Raw genomic sequence first — 25278 nt, 5'->3', positions numbered from 1 at the left:
TTTCATTCTGTAGCTTCTTTTGATGTACTACAATCAATTATATATGAAAATAAATCAGACATTTGTTTTTTAATTAGGAAGTGTTTATCAAATTTATAAATGACCAATATCTTGAACAGGTGAGTCATTTGTGGATTAATTTAATAAATACCTGTATTCATTAATTAATTTAATACTAATGTAGATACTAAAGGCAACAATGTAAGTTCCTGCTTGTGGCTTCCATATTGTCTATCATCTTTTCATTATCTTGGATTTCTGAGGGAATTCTGATCTTAATCTGATCCCCAAGTTTGATCCATTGCCTAGAATGGTTTTAATAGGTCAGATTTGTTATTATTTTTATTTATAAAGAAGAAACACTGACAGAACTATAAGATAAAAGGGGTACAATTTCCCACAATCCCCACAACCAGAACTCCATACCCAATCCCCTCCTCTGATAGCTTTCCTATTCTTTAACCCTCTGGGAGTATGGACACAGGGTCATTATGGGGTGCAGACAATGGAAGGTCTGGCTTCTGTAATTGTTTTCTCACTGAACATGGGCATTGGCAGGTCGATCCATACTCCCAGCTTTTCTCTCTCTTTCCCTAGTGGGGCAGAGCTCTAGGGAAGCAGGGCTCCAGGACATCTTGGTGGGGTCGTCTGCCCAGGGAAGTCTGTTTGGCATCATGTTAGCATTGAAACCTGGTGGCTGAAAAAAGAATTAACATATAAAACAGAAAAAAAATGTTGACTAATTATGAACCTAAAGGCTAGAATAATTCAGATGAAGATTTGGAGTCTCCACTTTGGAAATAGCTGGTAGGTCTATTTTAGTTATATTTAGTTATATTTCAAAGGTATATTTCCTGAGCCTGGCATTTGATATGCAGATGGACCCAACTTATTATCTGGGGAGATGATGTCATGGCAAGAAGGAGGACTAGAAACCTGGATTAAGGAAGAGAGTAGCTCCCAAATATGGGAAAGGGGTATAAATATTGTTGGCTATAAACCCTATCAATTTGATCTGGGGCCCGTATTCAGCTTAGGAGCCTATGTGAACTCTGCATCCCTTTAGGTCTGAACTCGAATTCTGTGGTCATGAGTAAGAACAGTCCAAGCTGCCCCAATTAATTTCATGACCCATCTTCTTCAGGTGGTAGATAGAGTACATTGTCCCTTTGGAGGATGGGACATTCTCTACCATTATTAATCCACCTTGAAAGCAAGGTCTATGGGAGCCCACAAAGGGGTCCATTATGTTGTTCTTGATGGAGGTAATCAGTGACAGTGGCAAGAGGGATCTGTTAGAGATCTAGGCCCATCATGTCAGTGTGGGAATCCCAGGACTCCCTGACTAAGGCCCCAGATGATGGGGTGGCCTTATAGTGACTAAAGCGTCATCGTTAAAGTATGCCAGTCTCTTGCCCTTAGTCAGCTTTTGTAGTCCTTACTTTGATAAGGTTAGCTTTGGGGTGACTGAAGGAATTTTCATAAAAAACTAGGTGAGGAGGGTATCTAGGTCTAAGTAGAAACTATTTCATTGGATACTTTATGGTGTCTTTTTAGTTCTCCCTACTTGCTTGCTTCATTTATTGACTCACTGCAAACTATTGTGCACTTTTGCTTTCAGGTATATATTTTGCCCTAATTTATGGATACATGTGAACATATTCCCTGGGACCTGGTTTACATCTAGGTTTTTGGGGCTTTGTTAGCAAGTGAGCCACCCAAAATGGAATTAAAGAGTCCTATGAGAAAGGAAAGTTCTCACCCGACTAATGAGGCTTAAGGGCTGGCATTCCACATTTGTTATTCTTGATTGTACTATGAGGATGTGGCTATAAAATAATTCTTTAGATGTCTGCATGCCCTAGAGTGAAGCAAACAATGTGTTTGTTCTAGGAGGCTTGCATATGGGCAAGCTTTTCTTATAGCCTGAAGAATGGTAACCATTGACATACAAAATGTTGGTTGTTAATAAAATTTGTTATGCCTTGATTCTGTTTAGAAACCTTTTGTAATTCAAAGTTATTTCAGCATTGTCAATTATTTTGAAAGTTTAAAAGAATCTCAGAGATACATGATGCACCTTCCCCTGTCTTTGTATAATTAAAGTCCTAAATTTCAGTATCTCAGAATGCAACTATCTTTGGAGACAGTAATTAAACTTAAAGAGGTGTTTATGGTAAAATAATATCATGTGGATAGGCCCTTATCAAATAAAACTATTGGCCATATCAAAAACAAACTGTTGGAATGCAGAGAATATACATAGAAGAAGGAACATGTGAAGACAGAGGGAAAAGACAGCCACCTACAAGTTAGGCAGATGAGTTTCATAATGAAACTAGCCTTTCTCAAGCAGAATTTATACCTTAAAACATACAAGAAAATTAATTCCTATTTTGTTATTCCCAGTTTGTAAACCATCCAGTCTCGTAGTTGTTATGATAAATAGTACAATGTTCATCACATAGAAGTGTTCACTAGAATTATAAACCAACTATATTGTTGGAGATATTTGGTGAACAGTGTAGAAAATTCAGTGCCTGGCATTTGTTTAAACTGAAATGTGTAATTTAGTCCCATACCCTTTCTTTCAGGGAGGTAAATACAAAAAGAAATTTCCTTTTCTACACACAACCTCTGAATTACTTACTTACTCAACACAGAATTTCCTTTCTCTTTATTTTAGCTTTTGATCATTTGACTCTGTATACTTATTCTTTGTTATATCTTTTCTGGCAATTTTCAGCCACTTTTCTAAAGCCATATTCCTTAGCTAGCCATTTCAGTAATGAACTGTAAGTCTACTCTCCTTGCTTCTCTGATGCACTGGCTCTGCAAATTTCCAATCTCTATAAAATCCACAGTTATCTTTCTGTATCCTCATTCCTCTGCTAACTACATTTTATATGTCACTTTAAATTTCAACATATCCTGTACTCTCACGATCTGAAGATAACTCTGTTTTGTTAATGGCTAAAGAATGTACTAGGCATAGTCCGGGAGATAGTGCAGTGGATAAAGCACTGGACTCTCAAGCATAAGGTCCTGAGCTCAATCCTGGCAGCACATGTGAGTCAGTGATATCTAATTCACTCTCTCTCTCTCTCTCTCCTATCTATCTTACTAATAAATAAATACAATTAAAACATTAAACTCTCCTTATAGAAAAAAAAAGAGTGTACTAGGTCAGCATGCCAAACTTAAATGACTACAGGGTCTAGGGAGGCTTCATGTGTGGATGAAGTATTTAAGGAGTCAGAGCGATATAGGAGGAACTTACATAATTGCATCTGGTATCTGTGCTGCAGTATTGATGACCTGTGCTATCAGTCATACATTTTTTTTCCGAAGGATACAATAGCAAAGAAGATGATGTTACAAACTAAATAAAACATATTTATCCTGTGACTAATTTAAACCTCTATGTGGGTCATTAGGTATTAGTTTCCATTTTTTCTCCCACCCACATTTCTCAATATCCATATCATATGCATGAGGTTGTTTTGAGTGACAGTGTTGATGGAAGAATGAGAGATATTGGCATTTGATTTAGGGATGACTTCTGTGGAGAAAAAAAAAAAGAGGGGGGTGGGAAGAAAGATTGGATGAGAGAAGTTTTTAAACCTCAGTGCAATTTTAAGATATTTTTTTGTTAAATCTGGCCTGAAGTTGTCATTCAAAAATTCTTCATTTTAGAGAAATGCCTTAATGTGCATGTCACACTCTGTCATTGGTAGGACAAAGTGTGGAAAGTAAGAAACTTCCCCCATGCAAGTGGAGACCTAGGACTTGATTCTTGCAGACCCTAATATGTACACTCAACCAGATGCACCACCACCTAGTCCATGATTTTCATTTTTTCATAAAGATTTATCTCATTTTTTCAAAACTGAGTTTGACTTGTATAGTTTCACTGACACACAGACTACTTGTTTGGGTGAGTTTTCTTTCTTCACACAGTCTATTTCTCTGTGTCTAACCTTTCTTGAATCTGGAAAACTCAGTGAGAGATCTCTGTTAAGAAAAGTTGTGTCAAGCAGCTGTGTTGTGCTTTCCCTGGTCAACTAGGAATAGCAAAGAGGATCACCTGAGAATGCATCAAGACTAGGATCATTCCAGGAACCCACTAAGCCATGGACACCAAGTTGCAGATGCTACTATGACAGCAACCTGACTTCCCTGGGTTAATAATCTCACCAGTGCGTCCTGGAACCCCACCTATCCAGAGCCCTGCCCTACTAGGGAAAGATAGAAACAGGCTGGGAGTATGGATCAACCTGCCAATGCCCATGTCTACTGGCAAGCAGTTACAGAAGCCAGACCTTCCACCTTCTGCACCTATAATGATCCTGGGGCCATGTTCCCAGAGGGATGGAGAACAAGAAAGATTCCAGTGGAGGCGATTGGATACAGAACTCTGGTAGTGGGAATTGTACCTCTCTTGTCCTACAGTCTTGTTGATAATTATTAAATCAATTTAAAAAAGAGAGAGAAGAAAGAAAGTAAAATGGCTATTTAACACTCTAAAAGGAGACAAAGAAAAAAAAAAAAGTAAGTTACATTGATGTGACTGGAAAAAAAGCCAGCCAAGCCAGATGAAAAATATTTTTAAAATAAAGAGCATACTCTGAATAAAGAACTATGTAATAATAACAAAATAATCATTCCAAAAACACAATCGAGTAATAAATGAAGAGATAACATGTCTAAAAACTAGTAGAACAAAAACTCTCACTGTATATTTTTGAATGATTTAGAAACCACACACATACACACACACACATACACACACACACACACACACACACACAAATAGACACTGGTTTAATTTGTTTCTGTACTAGAGAAAAAGTTTGAGATAGCAACACTTTGTTTTTTTCCAAGCCATTTTTTATAATTTGTGATTAATAGTAATTTATTACAAGACTGTAAGATTACAGCATACAGTACTACACCACACCTACCACCAAAGTTCCATGTTGGGCCTCACCCTTCCAATGGTAGCCAACACAGTGCTCACAAAATCTTAATTGTTTACTTCTTGAGGATTTTTTTTTCTTTTTTTTCAGGTTCATGTTTTTCACATAATTTCTAGATTTCACATATGGATTAAACCATCTGGTAGAACAATGATTTAAGTAAATATTTTGAAGGGAAAAAAAATCTTGAAAGCTCAGTGCTGGTGCTTCATGGTTCAGGTTTACCATTCCCCATGAGTATTATTTCTCGTATTTTCTTTTGTTGTTGTTATTGTTGCTGTCATTGTTGTTGGATAAGACAGAGAGAAATGCAGAAGGGGAAGACAGAGATTGGGGGAGAGAAGGATAAACACAGGCAAACTTGCTTCACTACTTGTGAAATGACTCCCCTGCAGGTGGGGAGCCAGTGGCTCCACCAGGATATTTCTCGAATTTTCTTTGGAACATGCTGTTTTATCTTTCTTTTGAGACCCTCCAGTTCTTACAGCTGAATTAAATTTGGATTTAACCTTTTTTTTTTTTTTTTTTTTTTGCCAAGCAGTCAGGATATGAAGTAAGGACAGCACTGAAGTGTATGATTTTTGGCTTGAGGTTACTTCTACAAATTCTGATAGTTCAAAGGGACATTTTAAGAACCAAACACTTAGAATGTACCTGCAGATATCTGCACGCCATACTGCAGGGTCTCAGATCTAAAGAACTAAATCTTTGATTTTAGTACCATAGACAAACCTTTGTTCAGCATTTAAATATCCCTGGAACTCTGAGGATATCATGACAAGAACTTCTTTTTGCTGTGCAGAGGTAGTTATTTTTATTGCCTCTTTGTAACTTCCCAAATCTGACTCTCACCTTTAGTTATACTGCTTGACAACAGCTCTCAGTTTTATTTCATTATCCCTCGGTAGGATGTCATTTTACAATGTAGCAGTAACAATACAACCCCAATCTTTGCAGTCAAGTTTCCTTTGTGTTTTTCAGAGGTCAGTTATTTCTCTTGTAAGAACATTCCTCAGGGAATGAAAGTCTTTTGCATAACCATGATGTTATCTCCCCACCCCTTGAGAAGTTAAAATCTCATTAAGTACCCTTATGATGAGTGTAAGCTCTTTACTTCTGCATCTTTATGAATTTCTACTATGTAGTCAACTTCTCTAAAGAATTTCATGTTTTTTTCATGGGCTTCTTGATAGTTTTCTGTTTGTCAATCTTTTGTAGATAGCCTCTGTTACCTGCAGGTGGTATCATGACTCTAATTGTGGAATTCTGCTTTGTTTACAGTGTTTGGCAGGTTGGGGGAGGTCAGTGGAGAAAAAATAACCACAGTGGCTCCTGCAATTGCTGAGAGAGAACCTAGAGGCTCAGAGGTTAGAGGGAAGGCTCCACTCTGCACCAGGCTTTTCCAGAACCCCAATCCTGTTAACGTAGCACAGTTCTCTCTACACTCAGTAAGACACAGCTCACTTTTTTGTCTTGCAAGCAGACAGCTATGCACTACTAACTTGGACTTCAGTTTACACTCAATGGTTCTCAGCTGGAGAGAAGGAACTTGGTCTATGTCTAGTGGGCTCTATTGACAGTTTTAAGTTTCCTTGTTGGCCCCAGGTGTGAGTCCTTGTGGAAAGTTCAGTACTTTGGTGCTCTCAGGAACTTCCTGAGCTCGACTCAAGAGCCAGATACAGTGACAACTGGTAAGCTCTGTGACTTTATGCCTTGTTTGTCTGTGTACTCTCTCTTAAACTGATTGCTATCAGAGCATTTGCCTGTTTTCAAAGGTTGACGAGTCTCACAGCTGTGTTCCAGTGAGACTTTTCTGTGGTTTATTGTTCTCATGGTAGTTTCAAGGCTCCTCTCTGGTCTAGAGAGAGTTTGCCTTCATTACTTCAACTCTAAGAGCTGAATTATTTAACTTGATTTGCTTGTATATCGTCAAGAATTTTATTAAAAATCCTTTATATATTTTTCTTTTTTTATTTTTTAAATATTTACTTATTTTCCCTTTTGTTTCCCTTGTTTTTCATTGTTATAGTTATTATTGTTGTTAATGATGTCAATGTTGCTGGATAGGATAGAGAAAAATGGAGAGAGGACGGGAAGACAGAGAGGGGGAGAGAAAGACACCTGCAGATTTGCTTCACCATCTGCAGGTGGGGAGCTGGGGGGCTCGAACTGGGATCCTTACTCTGGTCCTTGTGCTTCACGCCACATGTGCTTAATCCACTGCACTGCCACCCGACTCCCAAATTCTTTATATTTTTAAACAAAATTCTCAATGATATTCTCAGTGGGATAGTATGCCTTACAGTATTCTTATTTTTTTATTATTTCTCTGAATATAAAGAAGAATATATAAATTATATTTTTGCTAAGCCATCTGATGTTTTGCGAGATTGGCCTTTGAGAGAACTGCATAATAAGAAGGGAGGCCATTTACAAGGCTCTTGCAGTAATTCAGAAGAGGAATGGAGAGAACTGGAATAAACTAGAGCTGTTAATTAAGATGAAACATATTTTGATTAAAGAAGAAGTTAAAACAAAATGGACATAGTGACTGATGAGATGTGATATACTGTAAGGTAGATGGAGTTGGTCAGGCCTTCCTAATTATGATTAGATATTTTATTACACAGTGCTGAGTGCATATAGTATGTAAAGTCCTAGGACCAGATTTACTTTGTTAGATAACTATGCCATTGTGTGGTCACCAACTTGTAGCCAGATGTGTTCTCCCCAAGTATGAAAGGTCAGTGAAAAGCCACTGAATGGGGCTGTGACCTCAATGGAATAAAGGTTTGCCTCCATTTCTGTACCTCATAGTTTCATCTCCCACCACCCCTTGCCCTTGCTCATGATAGACACATTTCTTGGCAGACAGATGTTGAAGGAAATACAAAATAAGTCAAAAGATATATCTAAGACCTATGGTTTGGGTGACAAGGCATTTATTCATTCCTACAAATGAAAGCTAGAACACAGAAAAAAGATAGTTAAAGTAGCTCTGATGGATTTATCCCCTAATTTACTGAATCTCAATTTTTAATCTCTCTCTCTCTCTTTTTACCTCATTATTAGAGCTTCTTGGGTTTGCCTCTTCACACACCCGAAGGACATTTTTTTTTTTCATGTATAGAGGCAGAGAGAATGATAGAGACAAACAGGGAGACACCATAGCTCCAGAGCTTCCTCCAGTCCTATGGTATTTCCTGTATGGTGCCAAGGTTTGATCCTGGACAACATATATGGCAAAACATGTGCTTTATACTGTGAGTTATCCTTCCGGGTGTAGTCTGAAATTTCTGGTGGCAAGAACACAGGCAAAATACTTGATGGAGCCAGGTAGTGAGTGACTCAAACTGAGTGAGTGCCTGTATTACAACATGCTTGGTCACTGAGTTTTTGTATCTCTACAGCCCAAATCATTATACTGTGTCCTGAGGAACTATTTATAGGATATAGAGCCTTCTTTTAATCTGCTCCCAACATAGGCTGATAAACATCCACAACATACTATAACATGGAAGCTGATTATATATATGTCCATACTATGTACTTAGAATTTTTCTCTGAGAAGTTTAGAAGAGGTTTCTTGGTTAGGTTATAATCCCCATAAGACATGGAACACAATGAAAAGTAATGGTTCAATTATTTCTTTAAAATTTTTTAGGCAAAATCTTTTAACTAAAGAGAATCAGTGTGGTTTATATTTCCTGAAAACCCAAACAGATCACATTATCTTGTTAGCTATGATTCAATGTTAGTGGAGTAAAACTAGAAAATAATTGTTTTACAAGATTTTTATGTTCTGTCACATATGAAATTAAATTATAGAATAGTCATTTAAGATGGTCATTAAGAATGAAAATTTTATTAATTTTTCTAACAGTGTCAGTAACTGTTTTATATTTGGAAATTATTTTAGTTTTTGCCCATGCCCTGAAGTAGAATACTGACAATTTATAGTAATTTGTAAAACAAATCTTCTGTGTAACAATAACTTTAAAAAACATGTTTTGCCATGCTAAAATTATGATATATGTGTCTTAATTACTGTTAGTTTTATTTTTAAATAATCCCAGATGCTAACTGTGGAAATATACAATAATTTCATTTTATTTATTTACAAGAAATTTTCTTCCTTGTTGTTTTCTTAGCTGAGATTAAATTTATTTTTTTCTCCTTTTGTAAAAAGAAAACAAAATATTCTCTTTAGTTTTGTTTTAATTGAGATGCTGTTAATTTTCATTGCCTTGTGTCTTAGCAGTACCTTTTAAGATCTCCTCAAATGTATTTGACCATAATACACTAAGCCCCGATATTCCCCTTCTACAGTTTATTGGCACCCCTTTCACTCTTTCATGATAACTTCAGTTCAGTGATCAGAATACGGTGGTTTATTTCAGTCTAACTTTGTTCCTTTGCCTGTTTTCCTGTTAAACCGAATATGAGTGAGATCTGGTGAACAATTTTGAACAAACTTCCTTGGTGTGTTGACTATGACTCTCTTCAATTAATTGTGTCTCCAGTTGTCTCTTTTTATATGAAAAAGTTGACCCAGAGCAGTGGATCCCTAACAACAACAACAAAAACGGGGATACCACCTAATGTCTCTTTTTCCTTCTGACTGATTTTGCTTAGTATGACCTTTTTCACTTCCATCCAAGTGGTAGCAGAAGGCAAGCTTTATTTTTTCTTTCTGTTTTTCTCTATATATATTTATTTATTCCCTTTTGTTGTCCTTGTTGTTTTATCGTTGTAGTTGTTGTTGATGTCTTCGTTGTTAGATAGGACAGAAGAAATGGAGAGAGGAGGGGAAGACAGAGAGGGGGTGAGAAAGACAGACACCTGCAGACCTGCTTCACTGATTGTAAAGGGACTCCCCTGCAGGTGGAGAGTCGGGGCTGGAACCGGGATCCTTAAGCTGGTCCCTGCATTTCCTGCCATGTGCGCTTAACTAGCTGCTGCTACTCCCAAGCTTTATTTTTTCGGGTTAAGGGCATATAGTAGGAAGAACAAGGACCTCTCAAGGATCCCCATTCAAGCACTCCCCTGCCCCCTCCCAGGTTCCCCTCCTGCAGGAGGGTGCCTTCACAAATTGTGAAGCAGGTCTTCAGGTCTGCAGGTGTCTATCTCTCCCTCTTCCTTTCTACTCCTAATTTCTCTCGGTCTTATTAAAAAAAAAAAAAAAAGCCTCAGCACTGAGCCCCAGCAATAACTTTGGAAGCAGTAATAATTGAAAGATGTATTTATTTTCTATAAAATAAAAAGATTTGATAGGAGAGAGAAAAGCCAGAGAACCACTCCAGGATATGTGGCACTACTGATTGAACTGCAAACCTTAGGCACAAAGTCCTATACTTTACAGATAACTGTTACCCTCAGTTAATATGTCACCATGGTTAAATAATTTCTTATACCTGAATAACATTGAATATATTGTATTCAATATATTATCTCTGTACCCCCATTTTTTCTTATAACTTTCCTTCTTTCTTTCTTCCTGTCTTCCTGTCTTCCTTCCTTCCTTCCTTTCTTTCTTTCTCTCTCTCTTTCTTTCTTTCTTTCTCTCTTTCTTTCTTCCTTTCTTTCTTTCTCTCTCTCTTTCTTTGTTTCTTTCTTTCTTTCTTTTGTCTCCAGGGTTCTTGCTGGGGCTCGCGGTACCTGCACTATGAATCTACTGTTCCTGGAGGCTATTTTTTCCCTTTTGTTGCCCTTGTTTATCATTGTTGTTATTATTGCTGTTGTTGTTGTTGGATAGGACAGAGAGAAATGGAGAGAGGAAGGGAAGACAGAGGGGGAGAGAAAGATAGACACCTGCAGACCTGCTTCGCCACCTGCAGGTGGAGAGCTGGGGACTCGCACTGGGATTCTTATGCTGTTCCATGCGCTTTGGGCCATGTGCACTTAACCTACAATGCTACCGCCTGCCCTGCCATCCCTTTTTTATTATTAATTTTATCTGGAGGGGCTTACAGTAAAGACACACAGGCACAACCTTTCATCTTTTCTTGACTAGTGTCTCGAAGACACAACAGGGTTTGAACCTGTGAATATCTTTTAGGTGCTGGATTTTCATTTGTTAGTAATGGGAGGTGAACATCTTTCCATGTGCTTATTAGCCACCTGTGTATTTTCTTTGTATAGATACTTGTAGCCCTTTAATGGGTTTATTTGTTCTGTTGTTGAGTTTTCTTTAGTTTCCAATCTATAAAGTGTTAAACTAAATCCATGTGCAACTTTAAGTATAGGGGCTGGGTGGTGGTACACCCAGTAGAAAACATATGTTCCAGTGCACAAGAGTTTGGGTTCAAACTCCTGTTCCCACCTGCAAGGCAGAAAGCTTCAGGGGTGGTGAGGCAGTGCTGCATGTATCTCTGTTTATTTCTACCCCTCTGTCTCCCACTTCCTCTCAATTTCTCTGTTTCTATTCAAAATAAATAGGATTTTTTTTACATTTGTAATAAAACTTCATGTACAAATTATCAAATGGATTAGCATAATTTTGATTGTGGTATAATATATATTATAAAAGTTTTAGTAACAGATTCGCTATTGTATTTACTGTATATTACAAAGTTCTTTGTAAAAATTGACTTAATTCTAACACAAACTCTATATATCATGCTATGTGTTTAAGAAGCTAAAAAACAAACAAAAAATGTTAAAGTTACCCATGTCATAGAGCCAATAAGTATTAAAGAAAGCTTTTTACTTAGGAAATTAGAACACTGGGTAGGTTTTTAGTTATTATGCTACATTTATATTATCAGTAAACTCTCATGTTCTTTTTTTTTTTCAAACAGTGGGAATGACACAACAAAAATGAGGCATATTATAGAAACTACACATTTGAATAATAAAATCTCTACCTTTTCCTAATTCAAAAATAATAGTGAAAAATTATAGAAATGTCTTCTGAAATAGGTTGTTAGTTTTCTGAAGAAATATGGGTGAGTGTCCCCTAAACACAGAGCTATTCCACGTGTGGTTTTGATTTTTTAGCTTGCCTTTTGGATGTCTAGAGCAGAATAAATTAAGCCAGCTTTTCCTGGAGTTAGTATCAGTTCTTGTTTACCCAGAGGAAGATGAGAGGGTAACAACACACTTTAGTTTTCATATGCTACCTAAAATCAAAATTGGCTCACAAGGGTATGAGAACTAACCTAGTGCATATGGAAAATAGAACAATACATTTCCTTTGAAGAGAGAAAAAAAATAAAGTGAATGCTTAAGAAAATGGAAAAGATTCTTGTTGTCATCCTGAGAGGAAACAGTTCAAAACCTGAAATGGAAATTACTTTTATAATCACTATTTTTAATGCAAATTTCATTCAGAACACAAAAGCCAGATGGGTATATATTTCTTATTTGATAGAAGAGTAATTGAAAAGAGACTGTACATTATCTAAGGTTTCATAGCAGCGTTCCTTAAGGGGACTGGGATATCTAAAACCTTTGAAGTCTGCAAATTTTATTACTCACAAGGATGAAGTTCTTAGTGATTTGTTGCCGCAAGGAAATTGCCCATTAATGTTTGTATTGATTTGCCTTTCTCAAAATGAAAGAAACAAATGTAATTCATTAGCTCTTTATTATTGAATCCCTTTAATACACAATATTGAGAACTTGGGTTATTGTTAATCTGAAAATGTTTGAAGAAATGCTTTCAAACTTGGAGAAGAATAGAAAATGCAGCTTAGTTTATCTATGTTCCTAGTAATCCAGTGGACTTAGAACTGGCTGCCTATCATGGGAAGTTTTGCTCAACATTTTTCCTTAAATCTTTTACCTTCCGCCTATTATAAAAATGACCACACTTGTTCATATAAAGTTAGATTTTCATGTGCTGAAAACACTAATCGGTCTTCATGGATCAGCAGAAGTCTCCCTATTTACTTGAAGTCTTATCTTATGAACTTGATTGACTCTTCTTCCCTCTCAGTTCCTGTAACTGTTGAAGTCCGCTCCAGAGGTTTCAACTGCTACACCCTGTCATGGAGTGTAAAACACAGGCCATGAGTGAACCAAGACATTGATCCTCAGGGCAGCAAATCTCAGCCCTGGACAGGCCTGAAATCTCAAATCTATTACTTTTTTGTCACTATTTTTTAACATGTATTTATTCCCTTTTGTTGCCCTTATTGTTTTATTGTTGTAGTTACTCATGTCATCGTTGTTAGATAGGACAGAGAGAAATGGAGAGAGGAGGGGAAGACAAAGAGTGAGAAAGAAAGATGGACATCTGCAGACCTGCTTTACCACTTGTGAAGTGATCCCCCTGCAGATGGGGAGTCGGGGGCTCAAACCGGGATCCTTACACTGGTCCTGGTGCTTTGCATCACCTGCGCTTAGCCCACTGCACTACTGCCCGACTCCCCTCAGATCTATTATTAAGCACAGAAAAAAGCCTTCTACATGAAATTATTGTGCTATAATGATCATCTTTGCATGTGAGATAGTGCAGAAATGGTCATAGCCATCCCTTCTTTTTAGTTATATAACCTGCTTGCTAATTAAAATTTTGTTTTTTCACTTAAAATACATATGCTTATTTATTAACAAACTCTTCACTTGGAAAGTATATGTTATTACTGGATTCAAAAGCATGGTTTAAGGGAGTTGGGCGATAGCGCAGTGGGTTAAGTGCACGTGGCGCAAAGTGTAAGGACAGGAATAAGGATCCCGGTTCAAGTCCCTGGCTCCCCACCTGCAGGGGAGTCACTTACACAAGCGGTGAAGCAGGTCTGCAGGTGTCTGTCTGTCTCTCCCCCCTGCCCGTCTTCCTCTCATCTCTCCATTTCTCTCTGTCCTATCTAACAATGATGACATCAATAAAAACAATAGTAACTACAACAATAAAAACAAGGGCAACAAAAGGAAAAATAAATAAATAAATATTTTTTAAAAATCCAGAGCTAAGCAGTGCTCTGGTAATAAAAAAAAAATTAAAAAAAAAACTTAAAAAAAAAACATGATTTAACACAGTTAAAAATATATACCCAAAGGAGACTGGGCAATGTTAAACCCACATAGTGCAAAGCACTATGAACCTGGATCAGTGCAGTGATCCAGGTTCAAGCCCTGGACTTCCCACCTACAGGGGGTCACCTCACAAGCAGTGAAGAAGGTTTGTAGGCGCCTATCTTTTCCTCTTCCTCTCTCCCCTCTTAATTTCTCTCTGTCCCGTCCATCCAATAAAAAATGTAAAAAGAAAAAAAAAAAAGGCCACCAGGAGCAGTGGGTTTGTATTGCAGGCACCCAGTCCCAGCAGTAACCCTGGAGGCAATATATATTCAAATAGAATATTAATGCATGAGTAATAAAATTAAAGAGAACACAATAAACTAAAATTCTAACATTTTGTGACATTATCTTGATTTTCCTAGTCATTCTCGATAGTATTTACACACAATTTTGATGTCCCTTGTGTATAATATTGGATTTGATATGTTTAAGGATATATGTGTCATCTTGTCCTACAAATTACTTTATATAGTTCCCATCAATAAGTATTCAAAGCAATGACATAAATAATAAGAACTGAGGTAATAACAAAGGAAATATGAGATGAAACAGAAAATGTTCATTGTAAAATTTTACATTTTTGCTATAAGTTGAAAGATTTAAATTCTTATTTATAACCTGTGAAGAGATACTGAATCAGTTTCAATGTGCATAGTGTCTTTATAATTTAAAAGTTAATATACGGGGAAGCAATTACAGAAGCAGACCTTCCACCTTCTGCAACCCACCAGACCCTGGGTCCATACTCCCAGAGGGATAGAGAATGGGAAAGCTATCAGGGGAGGGGATGGGATATGGAGATCGGGTGGTGGGAATTGTGTGGAGTTGTACCCCTCCTATCCTACGGTATTGTTAATGTCTTCTTTCTTAAATAAAAAAATAAATAAAAAGTTAATATAATGCAAAGAATATATAACTATGAGAATATATATATATATATATATATATATATATATATATATATATATATATACACATGTAGCACAATAAAAGCCAGTTTATCACATAACACTAGTAGAGGATTTAAAAATTTCAGGTCCTCTCATCTCTCATAGTTGCAGTTGAATATAATAATTTTACTGAAGTCGTGGCTGCCTTTGTTATATTTGGTTTTCTTCAGAGACTCAGACAAACCAAAGAACTAAAGCTTGAAAATCTGTGATCAAAATGCGATGTGTAATCAAAGTAATATGATCTCCTGTGAACTGTGTTGTAATTTGGGTTGACTCATGAAGTTTCCAGTTGTTCCCCTTCTTATTTGTATCTTTGATGGGTTCATTAGTCATTCTCAACCTGTATGCTACCTGAAGCTAAGCAAGTCGTACTATAGATGTATCTTTGGTAATTTTTTAAGACTTCCCTAGATGATTCTACTAGGAAGTTATTTGACAACTGCACAAAAGTATGCCTATTGTTGAGGTTGGAGCAGTTGACTAGTGAGGACTTCTTTTTGGAAAATGGATTGTAGGAAAGGGGGCTTGGTACAATTTGATGTTGCTTCTGAAAATTTACCTTCAGAGGATATGGCTACAGCATCTTTTAGAAGAAGGATACTGGATTCACAGTTTAAAGTTTTCGTGTCATAATAAGTCACGTTATCCTGGACCTTCAAAATATCTCACCTGGTTAGTGTGCTGCATTACCATGTGAATGGTACAGGTTCTAGCCCAGCCCCCACCACACTGGAGAAATCTTCAGTGCTGTGGTTTCTTACTTGCTTACTTCTTTCTCTCTGTTCACTAGAAGAAGCCATTCCAGAGTGCTAAATCTCTGGTTATAACAAAATAAAATATTAATATTAATAAATCCATATCCTATGTTTCCATAAATTCAAATGTATTATTTGTATTTCATGTTAGTAAGAATGAATAGTTCTCAGTGTGAATGTGAGCTAGAGAATAGAAAAAGAATTAGGGAAAATTACTGACTCTTGGTATTTTCCTCCAAATGTTGCAAAATAGGAGCCAAATACTAAACTGAGACACATGAAGGCTGCAGAATTATTTCAGAAACTTTCTCCAAAATGTAGAGATGTTAAATTATATAGAATAGAAGATGGGAGTTTGTATTACAGATAATATCATAGGTATCAAAATTTTAGAATGAAACTCAGTTTGAAATCCATTCTTTGCCAAGCTAGACAACGTAATGAATTACATGGCCTTGAGAAAGGCCTTTGTAAATGTAGAAACAATCACATTTCTGGATCTACTATTAAGGTCACTGCTGATGAACAACATCTAATACTGTGAAGAATCCTTATACTTCAGACCTTCAAAAGGGAAATCTGTAAGCAGCTTAGCTGAAAAAATTAGTAACTAATTTAATCCCAACTAAAAGTTGGTGATGGAAGAGGTTGCTTTTTCTAATTTGAACAATCATATTAATGTAGCGATTCTGTGTAATTGCTAGTAGCATACGCCCTATTGTTTTCATGTTGCCATTAGTGTTATCTGTATGTGAAACCAAAAGCCAAGAAATAAAACACCAATAACAAAACCCTGTATCGCTCAGAAGGTAATAGAGCACAGTAAAGATAGGAGAGTAATCACATAAAAGACTTTCTATAGAACTCAACCTTTGAGTTTATCAGGAAACTAATGCATATCTGATTTCTTATATGTTAACATATACTTTTAAAAATATACTTTATGTATTTTTATTTTATTTTTTCATAGAAAGAGAAGTTAAGAGGGAAGAGGGAAACGAGAGAAAGAGAAAGAAAACCTATAGCATTGTTTCCGTACCTGTCTAGCTTCCTCCCCCCACAGAAGGGGGCTGGGACTTGAACCTGGATCCACATTCATGGTGATGTGTGCATCTACTGAGTCTGCCACCACTGGACTTTTACATATATTTTCAAGACTGAGCATTAGTGTCTTTATTTTTTAAATGTGGGATCAAGAATAATGGGTACAAATTTATCAAATTTGATATTCACGATTTGAAGCTGTCTGTAAGTGATTTATTTGTGTTGTGTTTCTACTGTGTCTGCTTTAATGAGTTCTGTGTAAGCTCTAAGAAATATCACCAGATAGGTTACTAATTGTAAAATTATCTATAAAATTGATATATATTTATTTTATAAATATGAGAAACCACCAGATTAAACTCCTTATAATCCACAGCCAATAAATCTCTAATTCCTTAAACACCAGATTAAACTCTTTATAATCCATAGCCAATAAATCTCTAATTCCTTCCATCTTCATAATGTTTGCCTTACCCGCCTACCATTTATTCTTAGTTGCATAACAACCACAGACCATTTACAATCTTTAGGTACTCTGGTTGAAGTTAGATGCACTTATGTCACCAAAGTTATGGCTGCCTTTGCTACATTTTGTTTATCTTAGAAACTACTAGAGAGATCAGAAAATTAAAGTTTGATAAAGCATAATGAATATTCTAAGATGTAGATCTTTAAAAGTATTACAGCATTTTATTGTAATGTTTGTAAAGATCTACATCGTAGAATATCAAGGTTCCCTGGTATGATCTATGTCTTCCTTGTACTTTCTCCCACAAAAGAGATGTCAATTATGTTATGCATTCTCCAAATATTTTCTTTGGGTTTACTATGTAGCAGGTACCATTCTAGGTACAAAGAATAAAGTACTGAACAAATTAAAATCTCAGTCCTCAGAAGACATCCCATGAGAAGAATAAATACTAAGCAAACAAACAAACAAAAAATACATAATGTGTTTGCAAGTGAGAAATGCTATGGGAGAAAACTAGGTTTGATAGTAGAAATGGAGCATAACGAGGAAATATTTTTATGGAAAAGTCAAAAGTTTTCATTGAGAAGAGGCATTATTTGAGTAAAACATAACAGTAAAGGACTAGAGGGATGGCACAGTAGTTACACAAAAGAAGACTTTGATATCTAAGGCTCAGTGGTTGCCAGTGCAGTCTTTAGCCACATCATAAACCAAAGGTAAGGTCCTGAGAAATAAAAATAAATATATAAATTACTATTTTTAAAAAATATATATCTGATGTAGAACATCCCAGAAAACAATGTGAAAAATTTTAGATTGAAAGGATTCTGGTTTGTTTTAGAAGTTAGTATGTTTTTGTAATATCAGAGACAGTGAGTGAGGGGCAGAGTGAGAGAAGAGGGTGAGAGGATTGAAAGGTGTAAAAAGGCCATGAAGTTTGTGAGAAGGAACTTTGCTTTTCTGTGGCATGGGAAGTGATCAACAAGTATGAGTGGAGTGGGGAGAAATGCTCTGATACAATTTTTTGAAATGTAACCATGGTCCCTTAGACAGAAAAAAAAAAATTCTTATGAAGAATTCTATCCCAAGGTTTCCATCCCAAATTCCATGGGCAGATAAGCTCATCAATGTGTCCTGGAACCTCACCTCTCCAGACCCTGCCCCACTAGGGAAAGATACAAACAGGCTGGTGGTATGGATCAGCCTGCTAATGTTCATGTCCAGTGCAGAAGCAACTACAAAAGCCAGAACTCCCACCTCCTGCACCCCACAAAGAATTTTGGTCCATACTCCCAGAGGGGGAGAAATGTTAGGAGAAGGTAAATAGAGAGCTCTGAAACTCTATTCCTTCAGGACCCAGAGAGAAAAGAGGGAAAAGGGAAGGATTTCTGTAGGAGTAATTGGTGTAGGTGTGACTTAAAAAGGAGAAGATAGGACCATAGGGAAAAAAATGGGCAAAAAAAAATAGATATAAAGACTTACAGAAATAATAGTTAACTCATGTCTGTGACAGTGGGAGAAGTGCTGTAGATTCCAGTGAAGGGAATGGGACCCAGAGCTCTCATGGTAGAAATAGAATTGTACCCCTATTATTATTTTTAAAATTTTTTAAATCACTAATGTGAAAAAGTTAAAAGAAAAGAAAGACTAGCATAGAGGCAAAAGTAGAAGCCGAGTAAAAAAAATCAGAGGATATTACTAGAAACAGGTGAGGATTAATAGTAACTTGAATTGTAGTTATCTGTGGTAGAGAGAGTGAAAAGCATTTGAGGTATGGATATGATCTGAAAGAAGAATAAAGTGTTAAAATTACTTGTTAGTATATTGAATATCAGAGTATTTGGTGATGCATTAGATGTGGGATATAGAAAAATAATCAGGGCCGGGTGGTGGCACACCTGGTTGAGCACAGGTGTTACAGGGTACAGGGACCCAGGTTCGAATCCCCGGACCCCACCTGCAGGGGGAAAGCTTCACAAGTGGTGAAGCAGGACTGCAGGTGTCTCTTTATTTCTCTTCCCTCTCAGTTTTTGGCTATCTCTATCCAATACATAAAGGTAATAAAATTAAAAAAAAATAATCAAGAACAATCTTAGGTTTTTAGATGGAGAAAGAAAGAGGAAAATACCATACATCATAACACTGGGGCATGAGAAATTACTTCATGAAGGACTCTAAAGGTAGCATGTTTCAGTAGAAAATTTTTAATATCAACATTCCCTTTTCTACCTAAAAGGGTAAATGCAAAGTGGGAAATTATATGATTGTGGAATATAACTTCATGTAAAAATTGGAAAATCAATTAAGTCCTTGCTTTTTATGTATATGTTTGAAAGTTCTATGCCTTCCCTGCTTCAAACACACACACACACACACACACACACACACACACTAGAAAGCAGGAATGATTTGCAATCTTTCCACAAGTAGATAAATAATTCAGAGTATATTTCATTTGAAATGGGATTCCCAAAACTTAATGAAAAATTGTTTTATTATACTAATTGCTTTTTTAAATTTTCATAGTCTATCACTGTGCCAGAGGGAAATTATATTGATCTTAAAGGATTTGTTCTTCAAATGACCATGTAGGTCACAACACAAAAGCTTACTTAGTTGGTGGCAAATTTATTATTTAATGATTTGTCCCTTGTGTCTTCCTGGTAGCTGTATTTGAAATCATTGATCTGTAATTGCAACCCTTTATGCATATGCATGCACATATAATATATTTCATTTATAGTCTTTGAACACATTTTTCATTCAAATATTCAAAAAATGCTGTTATTTAAAGACTTGATGATCTCATAGAGCCATTATTCAAGTATTCCCTGGCCAATTTGTACAATGAGAATTTTCAAAAGCATAGTAATGGGTTTGTAGTTGACATTTGAAAACTAGTATCTTAGAGGAATAATTAGAAAATAAGATATTCTTAAGGCTTTATATATTTTTGAGTGACCTTATGCTTGAAATGCCCTTGATATAGCTGAAATGGCCTTGGGCTTCTTTCATCTCCTTCAACTATGAGCCTTTTTCAGCAGATGATCCCCTGTACACTTTCTAGTTAGATAACTCGGATGCAGAAAGACTCAGAAAGAAGATAATACAGTTTTATGTCACAGTTGCAAGTTCATGAAGCGTAAGTACTAAATCGGTGTTAAAATGAGTAGGAAATGAAAAAAAATAACAAAGGACTTGATATATCTTATCTACAAATTTATCACTATTAAAAATTTATACTGGGGGGGTGGTTGGTGGTACATTTGGTTGAGCACACATGTTACAATGTGCAAGAACCCGGGTCCAAGCTCCCAGTCCCCACCTGCAGGGGAAAGCTTTACAAGTGGTGAAGCAGGTCGGCAGGTCTCTCTGTCTCTCCCCTATTCAGCCTCCCCCATTCTTCTCAATTTCTTGATGTCTCTATCCAAAAAAATAATAAAATAAAATAAATATAATAAAAAATTAAAAACCGTATACTAGGTTCTTTCATGTTATGTTAATATTGTCCTTGCTAATCATATTAGAAAGTTATCTTGAAGAATAGTTATACTATAGCACACATAGAATGACAGCTCCCCTCACACCGCAGACTGGTGCATTATGAGTTCTTAATGTGTATGTCCTTTTTCTTTTGTCTTATCCATAGAAAATGATACCGTCTACTGGACAGACATGGGCTTCAATAAAATTAGCCGAGCTAAAAGAGATCAGACTTGGAAAGAAGATATCATTACCAATGGCTTGGGAAGAGTGGAAGGGATAGCAATTGATTGGATTGCTGGTATGGTGCACGGCAATTTCTGGTTTTGCTTTACCAGATCTCAATTTGCTTCACAAATTCTGTTTCTAACTCATAATATTTTTTAAACATATAGTCATAAAGTCAATAGTTTTTTTTTTTTTTTCCCTTTGGCTGCCCTCTTTCTAATGCTTTGGGGCCATGGAATAGTTGTATGTGTGCAGAAGTCTATTATTTAGTTTTAACTCTGCTCAGATTTCCTGAAAACTTCACGAAACAGGTAATTTAAAGTTTGTAAAGTTTTTTTAGTTTATTTCCTGTCTGAAGTCAGTAGAATTTTAAAATAGGTCACTTCTTCAGGAGGGAGTAGTTTTGACTTTTTAAGCATGTAAATGATACGATTTAAATGACAAATGTGTGAGATTAGGAAATGGTTGTGTACTAGTTTACTTACCACAGTCTGCTTAGAAAATGCACAGTGAAAAAAGAATATTAGCAGTTTAAAATGACTTCTTGATAGTAAAACGAATACTCATTTAATCTTAGCCATAATTAATAACGTTTCCCTCAGATGTATATTTTAATCACCTCTGTTTTCCTTGTAGGTAACATATATTGGACTGACCATGGCTTCAACTTAATCGAAGTTGCACGTCTCAGTGGCTCTTTCCGCTATGTAGTTATGGCCCATGGTCTGGACCAGCCAAGATCTATCGCTGTGCATCCAGAGAAAGGGTAATTTTAAAATTTACACATATCTTTTGAGTTTGGAGCTTTTTAAAAAGTTTTTAGGTTTCAAAAATCCAATTGTTAATATGTTTAATTATGTTTTCGGACACAAAACTCAATATTTTACTGAAGCAGTAGAAAAAGTTTATTTCTATTTTCCTCATATATATTTTATTACACATTTGATGAGGTCACATTTGTTAGTACTTTAAAAAAATATATTATCTATATTATCTTATTGAGTAGAGACAGCCAGAAATCGAGAGGGAAGAGGGTGATAGGGGAGAGACAGACACCTGTAACACAGCTTAACCACCGGCAAAGTTTTCCCCTTGCAGGTGGGGACCAAAGACTTGAACCTGGGTCCTTACGCATTATAACATGTGCACTCAACCAGGTGTGCCACCAACTGGTCTCATTGTTAGTACTTCTTTAATGTCTATGTATGTTTTAAAAAAACATGTTTCTAGATTCTAAATTTAATACTCTGTCCTAGAAATGCTTGCATAATAAATATCCAATTACTTGTTGAATGGATGAAATAGCTGTTTGGTAACCAAGCTCATTATTCAATATTTCTAAATGGTTGCATTTGTGTGTCTATAATTGCCAGATTCTCATGGTTGTTTCAAGGTTTTTGATTAGTTTTTTTGTTGTTGTTTAGTTTTTGCTTTGTCTTTTTTTTTATTTTGTTATATTTACTTATTTTCCCTTTTGTTGCCATTGTTGTCTTTTTATTTTTGTTGTAGTTGTTATTGTTATTGATGTAGTCGTTATTGGATAGGACAAAGAGAAATGGAGAGAGGAGGGGAAGACAGAGAGGTGCAGAGAAAGATAGACACCTGCAAACCTGCTTCACTGCCTCAGATGGGGAGCAGGGGGCTCGAACTGGAAGCCTTATGCCGGTCCTTGTGCTTTGCGCCAAATGTGCGTAACCTGCTGAGCTACCGCCCAACTCCCTAGTTTTTGCTTTTTCTTATGTTCCATTTTGATATTTTATGGACATCCACACATTACATAGATACAATTGATCTGAATTTAGTTACCTACCTGTCCAAATTTTTTCTCCTAAATAATTCTACATCAATCTGCCACTTTTACTTTTACTGCAACCACTTCAATTAATATTCTATTTAATGTAGATATGCCATTGCAGTAATTTTCAATTTATCTTCTAGCCACTCCAAAGTTTTAAGTAACTTTTCCCCTTTAAATCTGTCAGACATAAAAGCTTTCATTGTGTTTCTTTTTAAAAATATATTTTACTGAGTTTTTATTTTTAATAAGACAGAAAGAAATTGATATTGAGGGAGATAGAGAAGGAGAAAGACAGACACCTGCAGACCTGCTTCACCATTTGTGAGGTGACCCACTGCAGGTGGCAAACTGGGAGTTCAAACCAGCATCCTTATGTAGGTCCTTGTGCTTTGTACTATGTGCAATTAACCTGATCTCTTCTGTGGTGAATATTCTGTCCATGTCCTTTCCCCATTTTGGACGGGGTTATTTGTTTTCTTTTGTTGAGTTTGGCAAGCTCTTTATACATTTTGGTTCTTAGTCTCTTTTCTGATGTATGGCATGTAAAGATCTCCCATTTTTGGTCTTGACTTTATTGATGTGGTGGATCACATTGATTTATTTACATATATTAAACCCACCTTGCATCCCTGAGATAAACCCCACTTGGTCATGATGAACAATCTTTTTAATATAGTGCTGTATCCAGTTGACTAGGATTTTGTTCAATATTTTAGCATATATGTTCATCAGAGATATTGGTCTGTAGTTTTCTTTTTTTGGTTGTGTCCCTGTCTGCTTTTGGTATCAGAGTGATATTGGCTTCATAGAAGCTGGAAGGGAGTATTCCTGTGTCTTCAATCTTCTGGAAGACTTTTAAAAGTAGAGGTCTTAACTCTTTCTTGAAGGTGTTGTAGAATTCATTTGTAAAACCATCTGGTCCAGGAATTTTATTCTTGGGAAGGTTTTTGATAACTGTTTTAATTTCATTGGCTGTGATGGGCCTGTTCATATTATCTAGTTCCTCTTTATTTAATTTTGGAAGTTTGTAGGTATCTAGGAAGTCATCCATTTCTTCCAGGTTCTCTAGCTTGGTGGCATATAGTTGTTGATAGAAGCCTCACATAATATGTTAAATTTTTTTAATATTTATTTTTCTCTTTTGTTCCCCTTGTTTTTTTATTGTTGTAGTTATTATTGTTGTTATTATTGATGTTGTTGTTGTTAGATAGGACAGAGAGAAATGGAGAGGGGGGAAGACAGAGAGGGGGGAAGATAGACACCTGCAGACCTGCCTCACCGCCTGTGAAGCGATTTCCATGCAGGTGGGAAGCCAGGAGCTCAAACCAGGATCCTTATACCAGTTCTTGTGCTTTATGCCACCTTCGATTAACCCGCTGCACTACCACCTGACTCCTGATATGTTGAATTTCTGCAGTGTCTGTTCTGATATCTCCTCTTTCATTTACAATCTGATTTATTTGGGTCTTCTCCCTTTTTCTGTTTTGTGAATCTGGCTAAAGTTTTGCCAATTTTGTGCACTCTTTAGAAGAACCAATATTCACTTTCGTTGATCTTTTGTATGGTTTTCTTATTTTCATTGTTATTTATTTCTGCCCTAACTTTAGTTTTTCTGTCCTTCTGGTTGCTTTAGAGTTCCTTTATTCTTCTTCTTTTTTTTTTATTGTTTATAAGTTTGGCGATTTCTTTATGTATTTTGACTATTAATCCTTTCTCTGATGTATGGCATGTTGAGATCTTCTCCCACTCAAGGGATTTTTCTGCCTTGGTTGTGATTCCCTTACTGTGCAGAATCCTTTCAGTTTGATATAACCCCATTGGTTTATCTTTATATTTGTTTTCCTTGCAATTGTCTGTGAGTCATCAATGGCACCTTTAAAGCTTGTAAAGAGAGTTCTGCCAATGATTTCCTCTAAGTATTTGCTGGTTTCTAGTCTAACATCCAAATCTTTCCTCTATTATAGAGTTTAATTGTTAAATGTGGTGATCTTGTTGCATTCTTTTCCAAGTTTCAACCCAGTTTTTTCAACGCCATTTATTGAATGACTCTCCTTTCTCCATTTGAGGTTTAGAGCTTCCTTGTGAAAAATTAGCTGTCTCTAGATTTTTGAATTTCTTTTGTGATCCCTCCTACTCAGTTCCTATGAAAATCTCCAGCTCAGATTCCTGCCTTTGCCTATTTGCAATATCAACTCAATCTGTATGAATTTACTGATTTTTTTCAAATATTGTAAAACATTTCCTATTTTATTTCACTTATTTGCAATGTTATCCTTCCTACTGTTCCTTTGATAAAATTTTTGCTTTCTTTTCCTGGTTTTAAAAATAGGCTAGCTAGTTCCGTTATATGATAATACAACTTCTACTATTTTTATCTTTATAAATTCCATATCCTCTTACTTGTGTATATATTTATATTTAGTTGTTTAACATCTCTGCTTTTCACTGGAATGGATACATATACTTTTTCATTATAATTCTATGAGAGAAGAGTCATCTAACCCTCAGGCTTAGTTCAGTAGTTGGTAAAGAATAAGTAGTGGCA

At 36.1% G+C, this 25278-nt stretch overlaps 1 protein-coding gene across 1 annotated transcript in view; it reads left to right on the top strand.

Moving 5' to 3' along the window:
* LRP1B (LDL receptor related protein 1B) overlaps positions 1-25278 on the top strand; it is a 1816831-nt gene that overhangs the window by 1261467 nt on the left and 530086 nt on the right. The window contains exons 36-37 of the mRNA XM_060178059.1: positions 20874-21008; positions 21572-21701. Coding sequence (XP_060034042.1) covers positions 20874-21008; positions 21572-21701 — 265 coding nt within the window. The remainder of the gene's footprint in view (positions 1-20873; positions 21009-21571; positions 21702-25278) is intronic.

Source organism: Erinaceus europaeus, chromosome 18 (assembly GCF_950295315.1).
Source record: "Erinaceus europaeus chromosome 18, mEriEur2.1, whole genome shotgun sequence".
In the NCBI taxonomy this organism is placed as follows: Eukaryota; Metazoa; Chordata; class Mammalia; order Eulipotyphla; family Erinaceidae; genus Erinaceus; species Erinaceus europaeus.
Note: the sequence above shows the minus strand (reverse complement) of the source record. Positions and strands in the feature narration are given on the sequence as shown.